We start from the raw sequence: 13118 nt of genomic DNA, 5'->3' as shown, positions 1-13118 counted from the left end.
TTAATAATAGGCATGGCCTAACTGACTGATTATGAAGGCCTGAATCTTATCTTGCTAAAACCTATGAAAAGATTAGTTCTTAAGTAAAACTTTGTCGACTAAACAGCCCTTGCATCCACAATTCTGCTTTACACACTCAATTCTCACTTTATTCGGAGGTTTTCGAGCTACCTCCTCTAACGTCTGCACACTCCACCCCAAATGGAGCCCTGGAGGTACAATGGAATAACTTTTGGGGAGCACTGAGTTGGAACGACAACTTTCTTTTATATATAACATTTGTGCTGTATTCTTATTTGAACCAACCGAACCATGTATTTCATGATAGTTCCAAGTTAAGCTATTTATCCTGTCACTACATTACCTGTATTTGCCTGACTAATTCAAAGTTTCTGTTTGTGTGCATGATGCATGTCTCTGAATCATTTGACTGGGTATTTCTTCACCCTGGTTTTATTCAGTGTGTAACTGTCCCTGTTCATTATTTCAACACTGGAATTGAGTCAGGATGTTTGACTCTAATTTAAAGTTGCCTTTTTGATTTTGTTTAATATGAATGAAAAATGAACTTTAATGGATGTGAGTTTGCTCGCTGAGCTGGAAGGTTAGTTTTCAGACGTTTTGTCACCATTCTAGGTAACATCATCAGTGAGCCTCCGACGAAGCTTCATCGGAGGCTCACTGATGATGTTACCTAGAATGGTGACGAAACGTCTGAAAACTAACCTTCCAGCTCAGCGAGCAAACTCACATCCAGAAACTCAACCTGAGCTACAAATCTTCTCAAAACCTGCCAATGAACTTCAATATTAAAAATACAAATCAAAAACGCAGGTGAGTCTCGGACTTAGAACTCATTTTTGCTGTTGACCAGTTTCTTTTTAAAAAAAAATCTATGAATTGCTGCAATGCTTAGCTAATAACTACAAACTGGAAGCTTAGTTGTTATTGGGAAGCAGTTATCAGGGGAATGTTGATATGGGCATTCTCATCGGTCACTTTTATTTACTGGATGTATCTTAGTGATCGACATAAAGGCCAGTTGAATCTCTTAATATTTCAACAAGCAGCTTATGTTGAGGATGTAAGTTTGCTCGCTGAGCTGGAAGGTTAGTTTTCAGACGTTTTGTCACTTTTTTTTATTTGAAAAAATATACTTTATTCTTAGAATGTACAAAAAATAAAACGTTTATACACCTACCCAGTCATGCAAGCTGCTCCAGGTTACCCAGGGGGTACATACACCAACTAAAGGAAAAAAACAAAACAGAAGAAAAAAAAGACAAAGCAAAGAAAATACCCCGGCAGTCGTCACCACGCACAGTCCCCGTTGGCCCCCTGACCAGTTGGAGAAGGCGCCAGCTGGGCCCGGTTACCAGATAGGGCCCTTTTTTCTATTCTGGACGAGGGGTTTCATACGGTGGTCTTTCCCCACCGTGCCTTGGCAGTGGCTGCCCCAAGCTTTAGCGCGTCCCTCAGCACGTAGTCCTGGACCTTGGAGTGCGCCAGTCTGCAACACTCGGTTGGGGTCACTTCTTTCAGCTGGCAGTCCAGCAAGTTGCGGGCTGACCAAAGAGCGTCTTTCACCGCAATGATGGTCCTCCAGGCGCAGTTGATGTTGGTCTCTGTGTGCGTCCCGGGAAACAGCACGTAGAGCACGGAGTCCCGTGTCACGGAGCTGCATGGGACGAACCTCGACAAATACCACTGCATCCCCCTCTAGACCACCTGCACATAGGCACACTCCAGAAGGAGGTGATCGACAGTCTTATCCCCCCCCCCGCTGCCACCTCGAGGGCAGCGTATGCTGGCGCAGAGATTCTGGGCGTGCATAAAGGATCTCACTGGCAGAGGCCCTCTCACCACCAGCCAAGCAATGTCCTTGTGCATGTTTGAAAGTTCTGGCGATGAGGCATTCTGCCAAACGACTTTGGCAGTCTGCGTGGGGAACCACACGACGGGATCCACCCTCTCCTTTTCCCAAAGGGTCTCGAGGATACTACGTGCTGACCACTGCCTGACGGCCTTGTGATCAAAGGTGTTTCCTTTCAAAAATTTCTCCACGAAGGACAGGTGGTAAGGGACAGTCCAACTACTCGGAGCGTTCCATGGCAACGAGGCCAGGCCCATCCTTCGCAACACCGGGGACAGGTAGAACCTCAGTAAGTAGTGACACTTGGTGTTTGCGTACTGAGGATTTACGCACAGCTTGAGGCAGCCACACACAAAGGTAGCCGTCAGGGTGAGGGTGGCGTTCGGTACGTCCTTTCCCCCATTTACCAGGTCTTTGTACATGGTGTCCCTGCGGACCCGGTCCATCCTCAACCCCCAAATGAAGTGGAAGATGGTCCGGGTGACCGCAGCGGCGCAGGTCCAGGGAATAGGCCAGGCCTGCGCCACATACAACAGTACCGAAAGCCCCTCGCACCTGACAACCAGGTTCTTGCCCGCGATGGAGAGGGACCGGAACGTCCACCTGCCCAGCTTCTTCTTCAGTTTGGTGATACGCTCCTCCCAAGTCTTAGTGCACGCCCCAGCTCCACCGAACCAAACACCCAGCACCTTCAGGTAGTCTGTCCTGACGGTGAAGGGGATGAAGGAGCGGTCGTCCCAGTTCCCGAAGAACATGGCCACGCTCTTACCCCTATTGACTTTGGCACCCAAGGCCAGTTCAAACTGGCCACAGATGTCCAACAGCCTACACACCGACCGGCGATCGGTGCAGAAGACGGCGACGTCGTCCATGTACAGGGAGGTCTTGACCTGCAGGCCTCCGCTGCATGGGATAGTCACGCCCTTCAGGCTCAGGCCCTTCCTGATGGATGCGGCGAAGGGCTCCATACAGCACACGAACAAGGCAGGAGAGAGCGGGCAGCCCTGCCTGACTCCAGATCTGACGGGAAAACTGTCCGATTCCCACCCGTTTGATCGAGACTGCGCTAATGATGTTCACGTAGAGCAGCCGGATCCAATTGCGGATGCCCTCCCCGAACCCCAATTTGTAGAGGACGTCCCTCGTAAGCATGAGAGACCCCGTCGAAGGCCTTCTCCTGGTCCAGGCTGACGAGGCAGGTGTCCACCCTCCTGTCCTGCACGCAGGCGATCGTATCCCTGATGAGCACGAGGCTCTCGGTGATCTTCCTGTCCAGCACAGCGTAGGTTTGGTCAGGGTAAATCACCAGCTCCAGGACAGACCTAACCTGGTTGGCAGATAGACCCGTCTGGCCGCGACCAGGTATATCTCCGCTGCGCTCCGTCTGTAGGGGTACTGAAGACGTCGAGCAGCTTGGCGTCCTTCACTGTGCCCATCAGGAATCTGGACGTGACGTCCAGTTGACCCCCCCCCTGCTGTCCCCGCGCCAGATCTTCCATCTGCATCGATGATGCAGTTGAAGTCTCCGCCCAGGATGACTGGCCTGGACGTAGCCAGCAGGGGTGGAAGCCTCTGCAGGACGGCCAACCGCTCACTCTGCACCGCTGGGGCGTACACATTGATCAGCCTCAGGGAAGCATTCCTGTAGGTGACATCAGCCACTAGGAGATGCCCCCCCCCCCAACCACGACCTGAATATGAGAGATGGTGAAGTTCCGCCCCCGCAGCAGAATAGCCAGGCCCGAGGAGCGACAGTCGTTACCCCCTGCCGACCAGATCGAAGGCCCACAGGTCCAGGCGCCCGACCATTTCCCGTACCTGCTGAGGTGTGGTATCCCGCACTCCTGAAGAAACATGAGGTCCGCCTCAATGGTGGTCAGGTAGGCCAACGTGGACACCCATCTTGCGGTGGACTTGACACTGCGCACATTAATGTTCGCAACTCGTACCCCCATTGTGGGCAGTGACCGCAGTACCCTCCCTGAGTCCAAGGTCCAAGCCCTCCATCTGTCCCTTCACGGCCATTGCCCGGGCGAACTGCTGGATGCTCTCCGGGCTCAGGAAACCATCCGTGCTGTCTTCCGGGTGGCACCCCCCCGCTGGGGGTACGGAGGCAGAAGAGTCCGGCTGTGGGTCAGGCTGGGGACACGCTGTTTCCTGTATCCCGCCTGAAGGTTCTGGGGGGCCCTCCAGGGCCCCAGCAGCACGTGGCTGGGTGTCGGAGGGAGCCTCAGGACACCTCCCGTCACCTGGACTCAGGGTGCTGTTTTCCTTCTCCCTTGAGATCTTTAGCTTCTGCTTTGGGCGGGCCTCCTCTGAATCCCCCTCGTCAGAGGAGCTCTTATCGCCCTTCTGTAGCTGCCTCTTCCTGCCTGATGGTTGCGGTGCTGGGACCTGCCAGCACGCCTTCCTCCTCGCCTTTAGGACCGTCGTCCACTCCCCGGGTCACCTGTCGCCTCCTCCATCGACTCCGGGTTGTCGGGGGGGAGCGGAGCCTGCAGAGGCATTTTGCTGGCCTCGGGTCCGTCCTGCGGGCCTGAGCCCTCCTGCCCATTAGGGGGTCCTTGCAGGGGCCTAGTGCCTTCCTCTTCTCCGGGGTGGGGGGGGCTTGCCCCACATTGCCCCTGCCAGCGACCTGGGCGTAGGTGGTCCCCCACCACGGGCATGCCCTATAGAGGTGGCCCGCTTCCTCGCAAAAGTTGCAGCTTTTTTCTTTTGGGCAATCCTTTGCAAGGTGTCCCTCCTCCCTGCAGTTCCAGCAGATGGTTGCTTTGCAGTCGGCCACCACGTGTCCTGACCTACCACAGGCATGGCAGACTTTGGGTTGCCCTGCGTAGGTCAGGTAGCCCTTGCTCCCACCGACCGCGAAGCTGGACGGTGGATGTACGATGTTCCCATCCACACCTGTCCTCAGCATCACCCTGACCTGCCTCTTACTGGTCCAGATCCCAAAAGGGTCCATGATGTTGGTTAGGTCCCCTTCCACCTTCAGGTACCTTCTGAGGAAGGTCAGGACATCAGCTGCTGGCACATGCGGGTTGTACATGTGTACAGTCACCATACGGCTCCTCTGCACCGGTATCATGAACAGCAGGACAGTGGTCAGTACAGAGAGGGGGCCCTCACCTCCTTTCTCCTTAAACCTCCAGGAAGCGCTTGCAAAGCTTGGCACTCCTGAAGGTTACATCGTAGAAACCTCCTCCAGGGAAATCCTGCAGGCAGTAAATGTCCGCAGCAGAAAACCCACAACAGTCCAACAGGACCCTCTTCACGAAGAAGGTGCAGTCCACAGGTGCACCTTCATCACGGAAATGTGGATGGTGTTCCGGACTCCCTGACCTGGGCACGAGCGCTTGCCGCAGCCATCGTTGCAGGTTGGCTCCTCCCCTGAACCAACGTTAGGCCGAAGCCAGCATTAAGATTCACCGGTTGCAAGGTTGCACAGCCGACCCGACGTCTTCCTTCCACCTCCAACACTGTCGCGCTCTCCTCCTCTCAGTCCACAAAAGAGTGGGTCTTTATTTTGTTCTGGATGTAAGCTGGTTCACTGAGCTAGAAGGTTTGTCTTCAGACAATCCGTCACTATTCCAGGTAATGTCATCAGTGAGTAGCCTCCGATGAAGCGCTGGTGCTACGTCCCACTTTCTATTTGTGTTTAGGTTTCCTTGAGTTGGTGATGTCATTTCCTGTTCTTTTCTCAGAGGGTGGTAGATGGGCTCCAAATCAATGTGTTTGTTGATGGAGTTCCAGTTGGTATGCCATGCTTCTAGGAATTCTCGTGCGTTTCTCTGTTTGGCGTGTCCTAGGATGGATGTGTTGTCCCAATCAAAGTGATGTCCTTCCTCATCTGTATGTAAGGATACTAGTGATAGTGGGTCATGTCTTTTTGTGGCTAGTTGATAGTCATGTATCCTGGTGGCTAGCTTTCTGCCTGTTTGTCCAATGTAGTGTTTGTCACAGTTCTTGCAAGGTATTTTGTAGATGACGTTCATTTTGCTTGTTGCCTGTATAGGGTCTTTTAAGTTCATTAGCTGCTGTTTTAGTGTGTTGGTGGGTTTGTGGGCTACCATGATGCCAAGAGATCTGAGTAGTCTGGCAGTCATTTCGGAAATGTCTTTGATGTAGGTGAGAGTGGTTATGGTTTCTGGGCACGTTTTGTCTGTTGTTTGGGTTTGTTGCTGAGGAATTGGCAGACTGTGTTCATAGGGTACCCGTTCTTTTTGAATATGCTGTATAGGTGATTTTCTTCTGCTCTTCGTAGTTCCTCTGTGCTGCAGTGTGTGGTGGCTCATTGGAATAATGTTCTAATGCAGCATTGTTTGTGGGTGTTGATATGATTGCTTCTGTAGTTCAGTATTTGGTCCGTATGCGTTGTTTTCCTGTAGACACTGGTTTTACATCCAGAACCTCAACCTGAGCTACAAATCTTCTCAAAACTCGCTAGCTTATGTCGTACTGTGAAGTATATCAACCCAGTTACTGAAACAGTGTGCCGCACAGCACGTAATCTCAGAAGATTAAGGGTATCTTGCAATGACCAGATGTGGCCCTGTTTTGATTATTTTTCCTAGTTTTGCTTGTGAAATGTTTAGAGTCCTGGGATGAACTGCATACTGTAGTGTAAGAGCATTCAAAAATATCCAAATCTCAACCTTGGTCTGATACTTAGTACTATTGTATTGAATATATGTTCATGTGAAAAGTGAAGCTGGTATGTATGAATTTAATTCTATCTTCATGTGCAAGAGGCAAAGATGAATTTAAAAATCTCTGAAATACAGATATGGATCTTGGAATTTCAGTCCTACACGTTAAAGTAGCAAGCTCTTAAAACATAATTCTAGGACTTACCACAGACATTGCCTTTGAAAGCTGCATCTGATCATAGCCATAAAGTCTGGTCTAGAAGTTGCTCTGGACATTTTCTATAACTTGTCTTTACCATTCTTATTTTAATGCCCTGTGTTGTTTACCTTTTAGATCTTTACGCAGAAGCCTGAACACTTTCCCTATTTTTTCAAGTGTATTTTGACTGCATCTCTTGCTGAAGAAAATAAAGGTCTTACATTGCGAGAACAGACTGTCCTCTTGGTCTTTCTCGATCACTGCTTTAACAGCTTGGTAAGTATGAATATGCAAAATTAAACATATTCAAATCACCATATCCCAGTACTTGATGTTATCAGTTAAACTCCTTTGTCCTCTGGTTTATAAAAACACTGATGACATTTCAAGTGAGCATAAATGCTTTGTAGTATTAATAGTCGAGCAGACTTTTTGGATAGGAACAAAAATAGACTACTCAACTCTGTTCTCCCAATCAAACACTCTTGAATGCACCACACTCCATCACTCATCTCCCAGGAGTCATTTTCGATCAAGCTCATAACTAACATTTAAAGGAACATGAGCTCGCCATTTAGCTGATCAGACCTCCTGATGCTCTAGGTGAAGTCTCCCCACGATTCTGCACAATTGCAGCAAGATGTCTTTACTTCTGTATTTCAATTTCCTTGTGATGAAGGCCAACCCATTGTACCTGCATACTAGCTTTAGTGTTACATGAATGATTGGTAACTAGGTCCCTTTGGACACCAGCACTGCGTAGTCTGTAGCTATTTAAGAAATATTTTACATTTCTGTTTTCCTACTGAAGTGGAGAACATCACAATTCTTGTATTCCATCTGCTGTATTCTAACCCATTCATTTAGCCTGTCCCAGTCCCCTGAAGTGTCCTTGTGGCCTCCCCAAACTAGTTTTGTTTCATCAGCAACTTCAAGTATCTCTTGTAAAGATTGAGGAAGAGGCACGACCTCTATCTTTTGTAATCCTTTAGATAAAAATGCGAGCATTTCATTTGTCTTTTTGATTATTTTCTGTATCCCTTGATATTACACAGCCCCTAGATTGACCGTAATAAAATACAATTTCTTTCAGTTTTATGTATCTCTTGAACACTGAGGTAATTTTGGAAACTGTGCGCCTTTATATGCCATATTATCGCAAGATATATTTCTTAGCTATGACTGCTTGTGATAACTGTTCCCAGTCCTTTGAAGATAGCCCTGTAAGTAGCTGCGTTTGTTTATTCCAAAGCTACTTAGCTCAAACCAGAGTTCTTGATCAAAATGATCCCCACCTCTTTGAAGAACAAGCTTAATGATGGTTTGTCAACTTGATTTTTCTATATTCTGATTGATAGCTTTCCCTATGCTTATTACCATAACCCTTACATTACGTTTTATTTACTCATGGTTCACGCCATTACAATTTTCTCCTTGCACCAGCACTTCTGGAATCAAAAACCAAGTCACACATTCATCTCATGACAGTTCAAACCATCCTGTTTCTCCCCCAAAAGCTTGCTAGCCCAAGGTGCAAGCAAATTCAACAGCTAATTCTTAACAAATATGCAACTGTCCGGGATGTCCACCAGTTTGCATCAGGGTTTATATGTGGATTGCATAAACTAAAAAGCAGAAATGACAAAGTTAACTTTAGAGAAATTTAACCATTTGCTTAGGAATGGACTGACTTGCTGCCTGTTGCCTGTCTTACAAAGAAGGGTTGGACAGTTTGGTCCTTCATCCATTGGAGTTTATAAGAATGAGAGGTGACCTTGTAGAAACAAGATTATGCGGTGATTTAACAGGGTGGAATTAAAGCAGAGAATGCCTCTTGTAGGAGTATTAGAAATAAGTGACATAATTTAAGAATAAGAGGTACCATGATTAAGAAAGGGAATTTTTTTTGGTTCTGAGTGTGATAATTTGTAGAGTTTTCTTGCTAAGAAGGCAGTAGGACTGGACCTTTGATTTTATTTTAGGCTCCATTAAACAGATTTTGGTAGACAAGGGAATCAAAAGTTATAGGGGCAGGCAGACAAGACAGTGGAATTGTGATCACAAACACATCAACAATTGATCCTATTCAGTGATGGAGTTGGTTCAAAGGATCTGCTCCTCAGTCAGATGTTATCTTGCCTTTATGCTACAATGAAAAATATGATTCCAAATTATTTGAATTTACATTTTATGCTTTCTGATCTCTATCAATTAAATCTGTATGTCAAAATAACTGCAAAACACAATTACTTGTGTATCTGCATATATGTAAGAGTAAAAGATTTGTGTTTTGATTTCCTTTGTTCTGGAGCAGAGGTTTCAGGTGTGGTTAATACTGTCATGTACCACAAGAGGGCCTCAGCTGAGCATGATACATAAACCAACGGGAAATGTGTTTAAAGTTAAACATTTGGGAGGTAGTGTTTAAGTTCATGCTAACCAGTTTGAATATAGTTAAATAATAATAAACGTTAGAGGGAATATTTGTGAAAATTTGCATTCTGCAATATTGAATTAGACTTCTCTCTTTCTTGGTCAAAGTTTAATTTTATATTTGGTTTTACAAGACACATTGCAATTCTAAGCTGGACTGGAGTTGTTCCACATTTGTAGTTCTAATGGGAAGTCTAGTAGGAAGTTGTATTGTTGCAGTTAAAATGGTATTTATTTACAAATGTATCAGTCTTTGAAATTTTATTTCAATCAGTACAAATGGTATTATTTGTGAGCGTGATTTCAGCCTGTGAAATAGATTACTATCTCCCAACAGGAAGTAGACCTAATTCGAGAACAAGTGCAGCGGCTTATCTCTCTCCCAATGTGGATTTGCCTGCTTTCTGTAAGTTCAGTGACTATTCAAAATCTATAATAAAGAATTAATACAGATTATTGGCTCATTTTTGCTCGATTCTTTTAAACAAATTCTGTTTCATTGCCTGAAGTATTTTACATAGGTTTGTCACAATGATAGCCAAGGTCTACAAAAATAGAGTAAGATTCCTTGACCAGTGTATCACTGATTGTCAGACTGTTAATATTAAATCTGTATTTTTATCAGACACGACTTGAGCATGAGCTGAAAAAAACACCAAAGCTGAGGAAATTCTGGAATCTAATTAAAAAAAAGGAGAAAGTGGATGAAAAATCTGCAGAACAGTAAGTTTATTACAGTATTCACCTGTAATTTCTGGACTGTCAACTCTGTTATTTTGGGTTTTAACTTTAGCCATTTATGCTGTTTTATTAACTAGGTATTCCTTCCACAGATTTTCCATGTATACGCTTTTTGCAGGGTCAGCTTCTGTATCAGAAAAAAGTACTTTATTTGAAATCACTTTATATTGCTTTGAAAACAATATACCAACATTGTTTTTGTTTCTTAATCTGAAGGGCAAATCAAGAAAAAAGATTTCTTTCTTGTCTCATCAGCAAATTTCTCGGCGTATTAAAAAACATTCCACTTTCAGGTAACTGCCCAAGCATCTCTCACCTGTTTCTCAATAAAATATTAACAGTGAACATTATTAAGAGACAAATATTTACAGTGCTGATTTTCTTTTTTGCAAGAAATGTTGTCATGGACTGAAATTTGGGCTGTAAGCCTGCTGAATAATAAGTTGTGGCAGAGTTGTCTATGGCATAAGGTAGTTTCCATCTCACTGGCTTCTGAGTCTTGGGAAAATCCAGGTTGCAGGTGCCTACAGCAGTGCTGCAACCTGGATTTTCCCAAGACTGATACCAGCATGAGCATGAAATTGGTTAAACAGGTCTCTCAAGCAACTGAGTGGGCTGTGTCACGAAGAGGAAGCCTTACTGCTTCTGCTGGATCCCAGATCTGAGAACTCGCCAGTAAGAGGAAGGACAAACCTAATGGTGTCAGTTGATTACTACAGACCCTCAGGGGTTTTACTAATTTGCACTTGAAAGTGGGGTCAGAATCCTAGTTTAATATGGGGTGGAAGGAAATCCTGCTCCTCCTGGTTATAGTGACATCACTAGAATTCGGGCCCTGTTTTTAGTTAGTGTTTTAAGATAATAAAATTGCACTTTTTGTGGTTTTATTACCATGCAAGTGTTTGGTAGACATAATGAATCAGAATTGCTAACATCTATCTTAGTGTCTCTTCATTTTGTAAAAGAAAAATAATTGCAGCATATTTTTGCACACTGTTTGCCCACTTTTCTTTCCTTTTGGGGAGTTGTGGGAAGCAGTGAAAGATTATCAGCTCATTGAACTATGCCACAAACATGCCTTCAGTGGCCAGCAAGTCTTGATTGGGATTTGGACCTGGAGCTTTTCGTCTTGAATGCTACCAATGTACCACGAGATCTCATTAAAATCACTGCCAAAACCTATTAGTAATGTTTTACAAATGAAATTTGAGACAATATAATAATCTGAAATTGTTCCCATTTTACATATTTCCCATTGCTGAGTCATGTATTTGACGTACTGAGATTGATTTGGGATATTCAGCCCTCTCTTTATTCTAAACTATAATTTAGAAAGTAATGTACATTAGAAATGTAGACCACTAAGTGTTTCACAACATTTTGGATAGATCTCTCACTGCTGTGACTTACTTTCGTAATTATTAACTCTTCTGTCAAATTAACTGTGTTAATTCTATCTTGAATAAACCATCTTTAAATTTTGATACAGAATAGTAAAATTCAATACAGAACTGGTTTACATTGGAATTGTTGAGCTAAATCTAATAATAGTTTTACTCTGCAGTCCAACTTCTGATTGAAGTAGCAATTATTTTTTAGACTGACATACCAGTCTTATCAGGTGAAACAGAGTTGAAATGGCATACGGTGATTATCGTTTCAAGCACTTGAGGTTATGTCATCCTTTTTTTTAAACCATTTAGAGTGTGCTACAGTGCTGTAGGCTTTAGGTAATGTGAAATTTTAGTCTCTAGAACAGGATGAAATTTTAATTTTAATAATCTAATCCATTCCAACTTGAAATACGCAATTATTGAATTTAAAGAATCAAACATATTATTCTGTAACTATCAACTTTGAATTCTGAAGTTGAATGTTCCTCTAGTAATGTTAGAAATCTTAGAATGTTACCTTTTGTCTGCGCCATTGAGAGTTTATAACTGCATCTGTGATAGTTCCTTTTTTCCCCTGCCTCTTTTACATACCTTTTATATTCACCCTTTTAACATGCTTTAAATTTGTCTCAGTGTGCTCTTATAGTAAGACTTACAGTGGTCTAACAAACCCCTAAGAAGAACTTGAATGCAAAGTTGACTTTAAAAAGACTACTAACATGCTTGCATACACAAACATGGCCAGTGACACATACTGGCAATTACTGCCTCCTGTGCCAGGATGTGTCTGCACCATTGGGATCATTATATTCTGCTCGTAATGATATTGTGCCTTGACTACAGGAACCAGTCTAATTTTTTTTCCAGCAGGGATGCTTGGCTGCTGATTGCCTCAATGGGCAACAAATGGGAATAATCTCACTATTTACTGCTTCACAGTCTTTCATAATTTTGAAACCTTGGTGACTATGGTTTTATTATAAACATCCCTTTTTCAAGTTTCTTTCCTGACTGGAGTCTCTCTGTTTTAGAACATAGAACATAGAACAGTACAGCACAGAACAGGCCCTTCAGCCCACAATGTTGTGTCGACCATTGATCCTCATGTGTGCACCCTCAAATTTCTGTGACCATATGCAAGTCCAGCAGTCTCTTAAATGACCCCAATGACCTTGCTTCCACAACTGCTGCTGGCAACGCATTCCATGCTCTCACAACTCTCTGTGAGAAGAACCCGCCTCTGACATCCCCTCTATACTTTCCACCAACCAGCTTAAAACTATGACCCCTCGTGCTAGCTATTTCTGCCCTGGGGAATAGTCTCTGGCTATCAACTCTATCTATGCCTCTCATTATCTTGTATACCTCAATTAGGTCCCCTCTCCTCCTCCTTTTCTCCAATGAAAAGAGACCAAGCTCAGTCAACCTCTCTTCATAAGATAAGCCCTCCAGTCCAGGCAGCATCCTGGTAAACCTCCTCTGAACCCTCTCCAAAGCATCCACATCTTTCCTATAATACGGCAACCAGAACTGGACGCAGTATTCCAAGTATGGTCTAACCAAAGCTTTATATAGAGCTGCAACAAGATCTCACGACTCCTAAACTCAATCCCCCTGTTAATGAAAGCCAAAACACCATATGCTTTCTTAACAACCCTGTCCACTTGGGTGTCATTATCGTGAATTTTTGCACTATTATTTATATAGTTCTAATGTCCTTCCTAAAATGAGATGCCCAGAGTTGCATGTGTTATCTCAACTGTGATCTAACCCTTGTCTTATTCAAAAGTAGCATCTCTTATTGTGAATATTTGTAACGGTTTAGACTTTTT

General features: G+C 44.5%; 1 protein-coding gene across 7 annotated transcripts in view; it reads left to right on the top strand.

Moving 5' to 3' along the window:
• The window catches only part of aqr (aquarius intron-binding spliceosomal factor), a 75502-nt gene that overhangs the window by 18549 nt on the left and 43835 nt on the right, over positions 1–13118 (top strand). For 6 of the 7 annotated variants that reach the window (XM_048537386.2, XM_048537385.1, XM_048537384.1 and 3 more), the window contains 4 exons: positions 6854–6994; positions 9489–9557; positions 9777–9874; positions 10109–10185. In XM_048537386.2, coding sequence (XP_048393343.1) covers positions 6854–6994; positions 9489–9557; positions 9777–9874; positions 10109–10185 — 385 coding nt within the window. The remainder of the gene's footprint in view (positions 1–6853; positions 6995–9488; positions 9558–9776; positions 9875–10108; positions 10186–13118) is intronic. The other variant, XM_048537388.2, reaches the window with a different exon arrangement.

The sequence above is a fragment of the Stegostoma tigrinum genome, chromosome 10 (assembly GCF_030684315.1).
Source record: "Stegostoma tigrinum isolate sSteTig4 chromosome 10, sSteTig4.hap1, whole genome shotgun sequence".
NCBI classification, from domain to species: Eukaryota; Metazoa; Chordata; class Chondrichthyes; order Orectolobiformes; family Stegostomatidae; genus Stegostoma; species Stegostoma tigrinum.
This window is presented reverse-complemented; position numbering and strand designations above follow the sequence as displayed.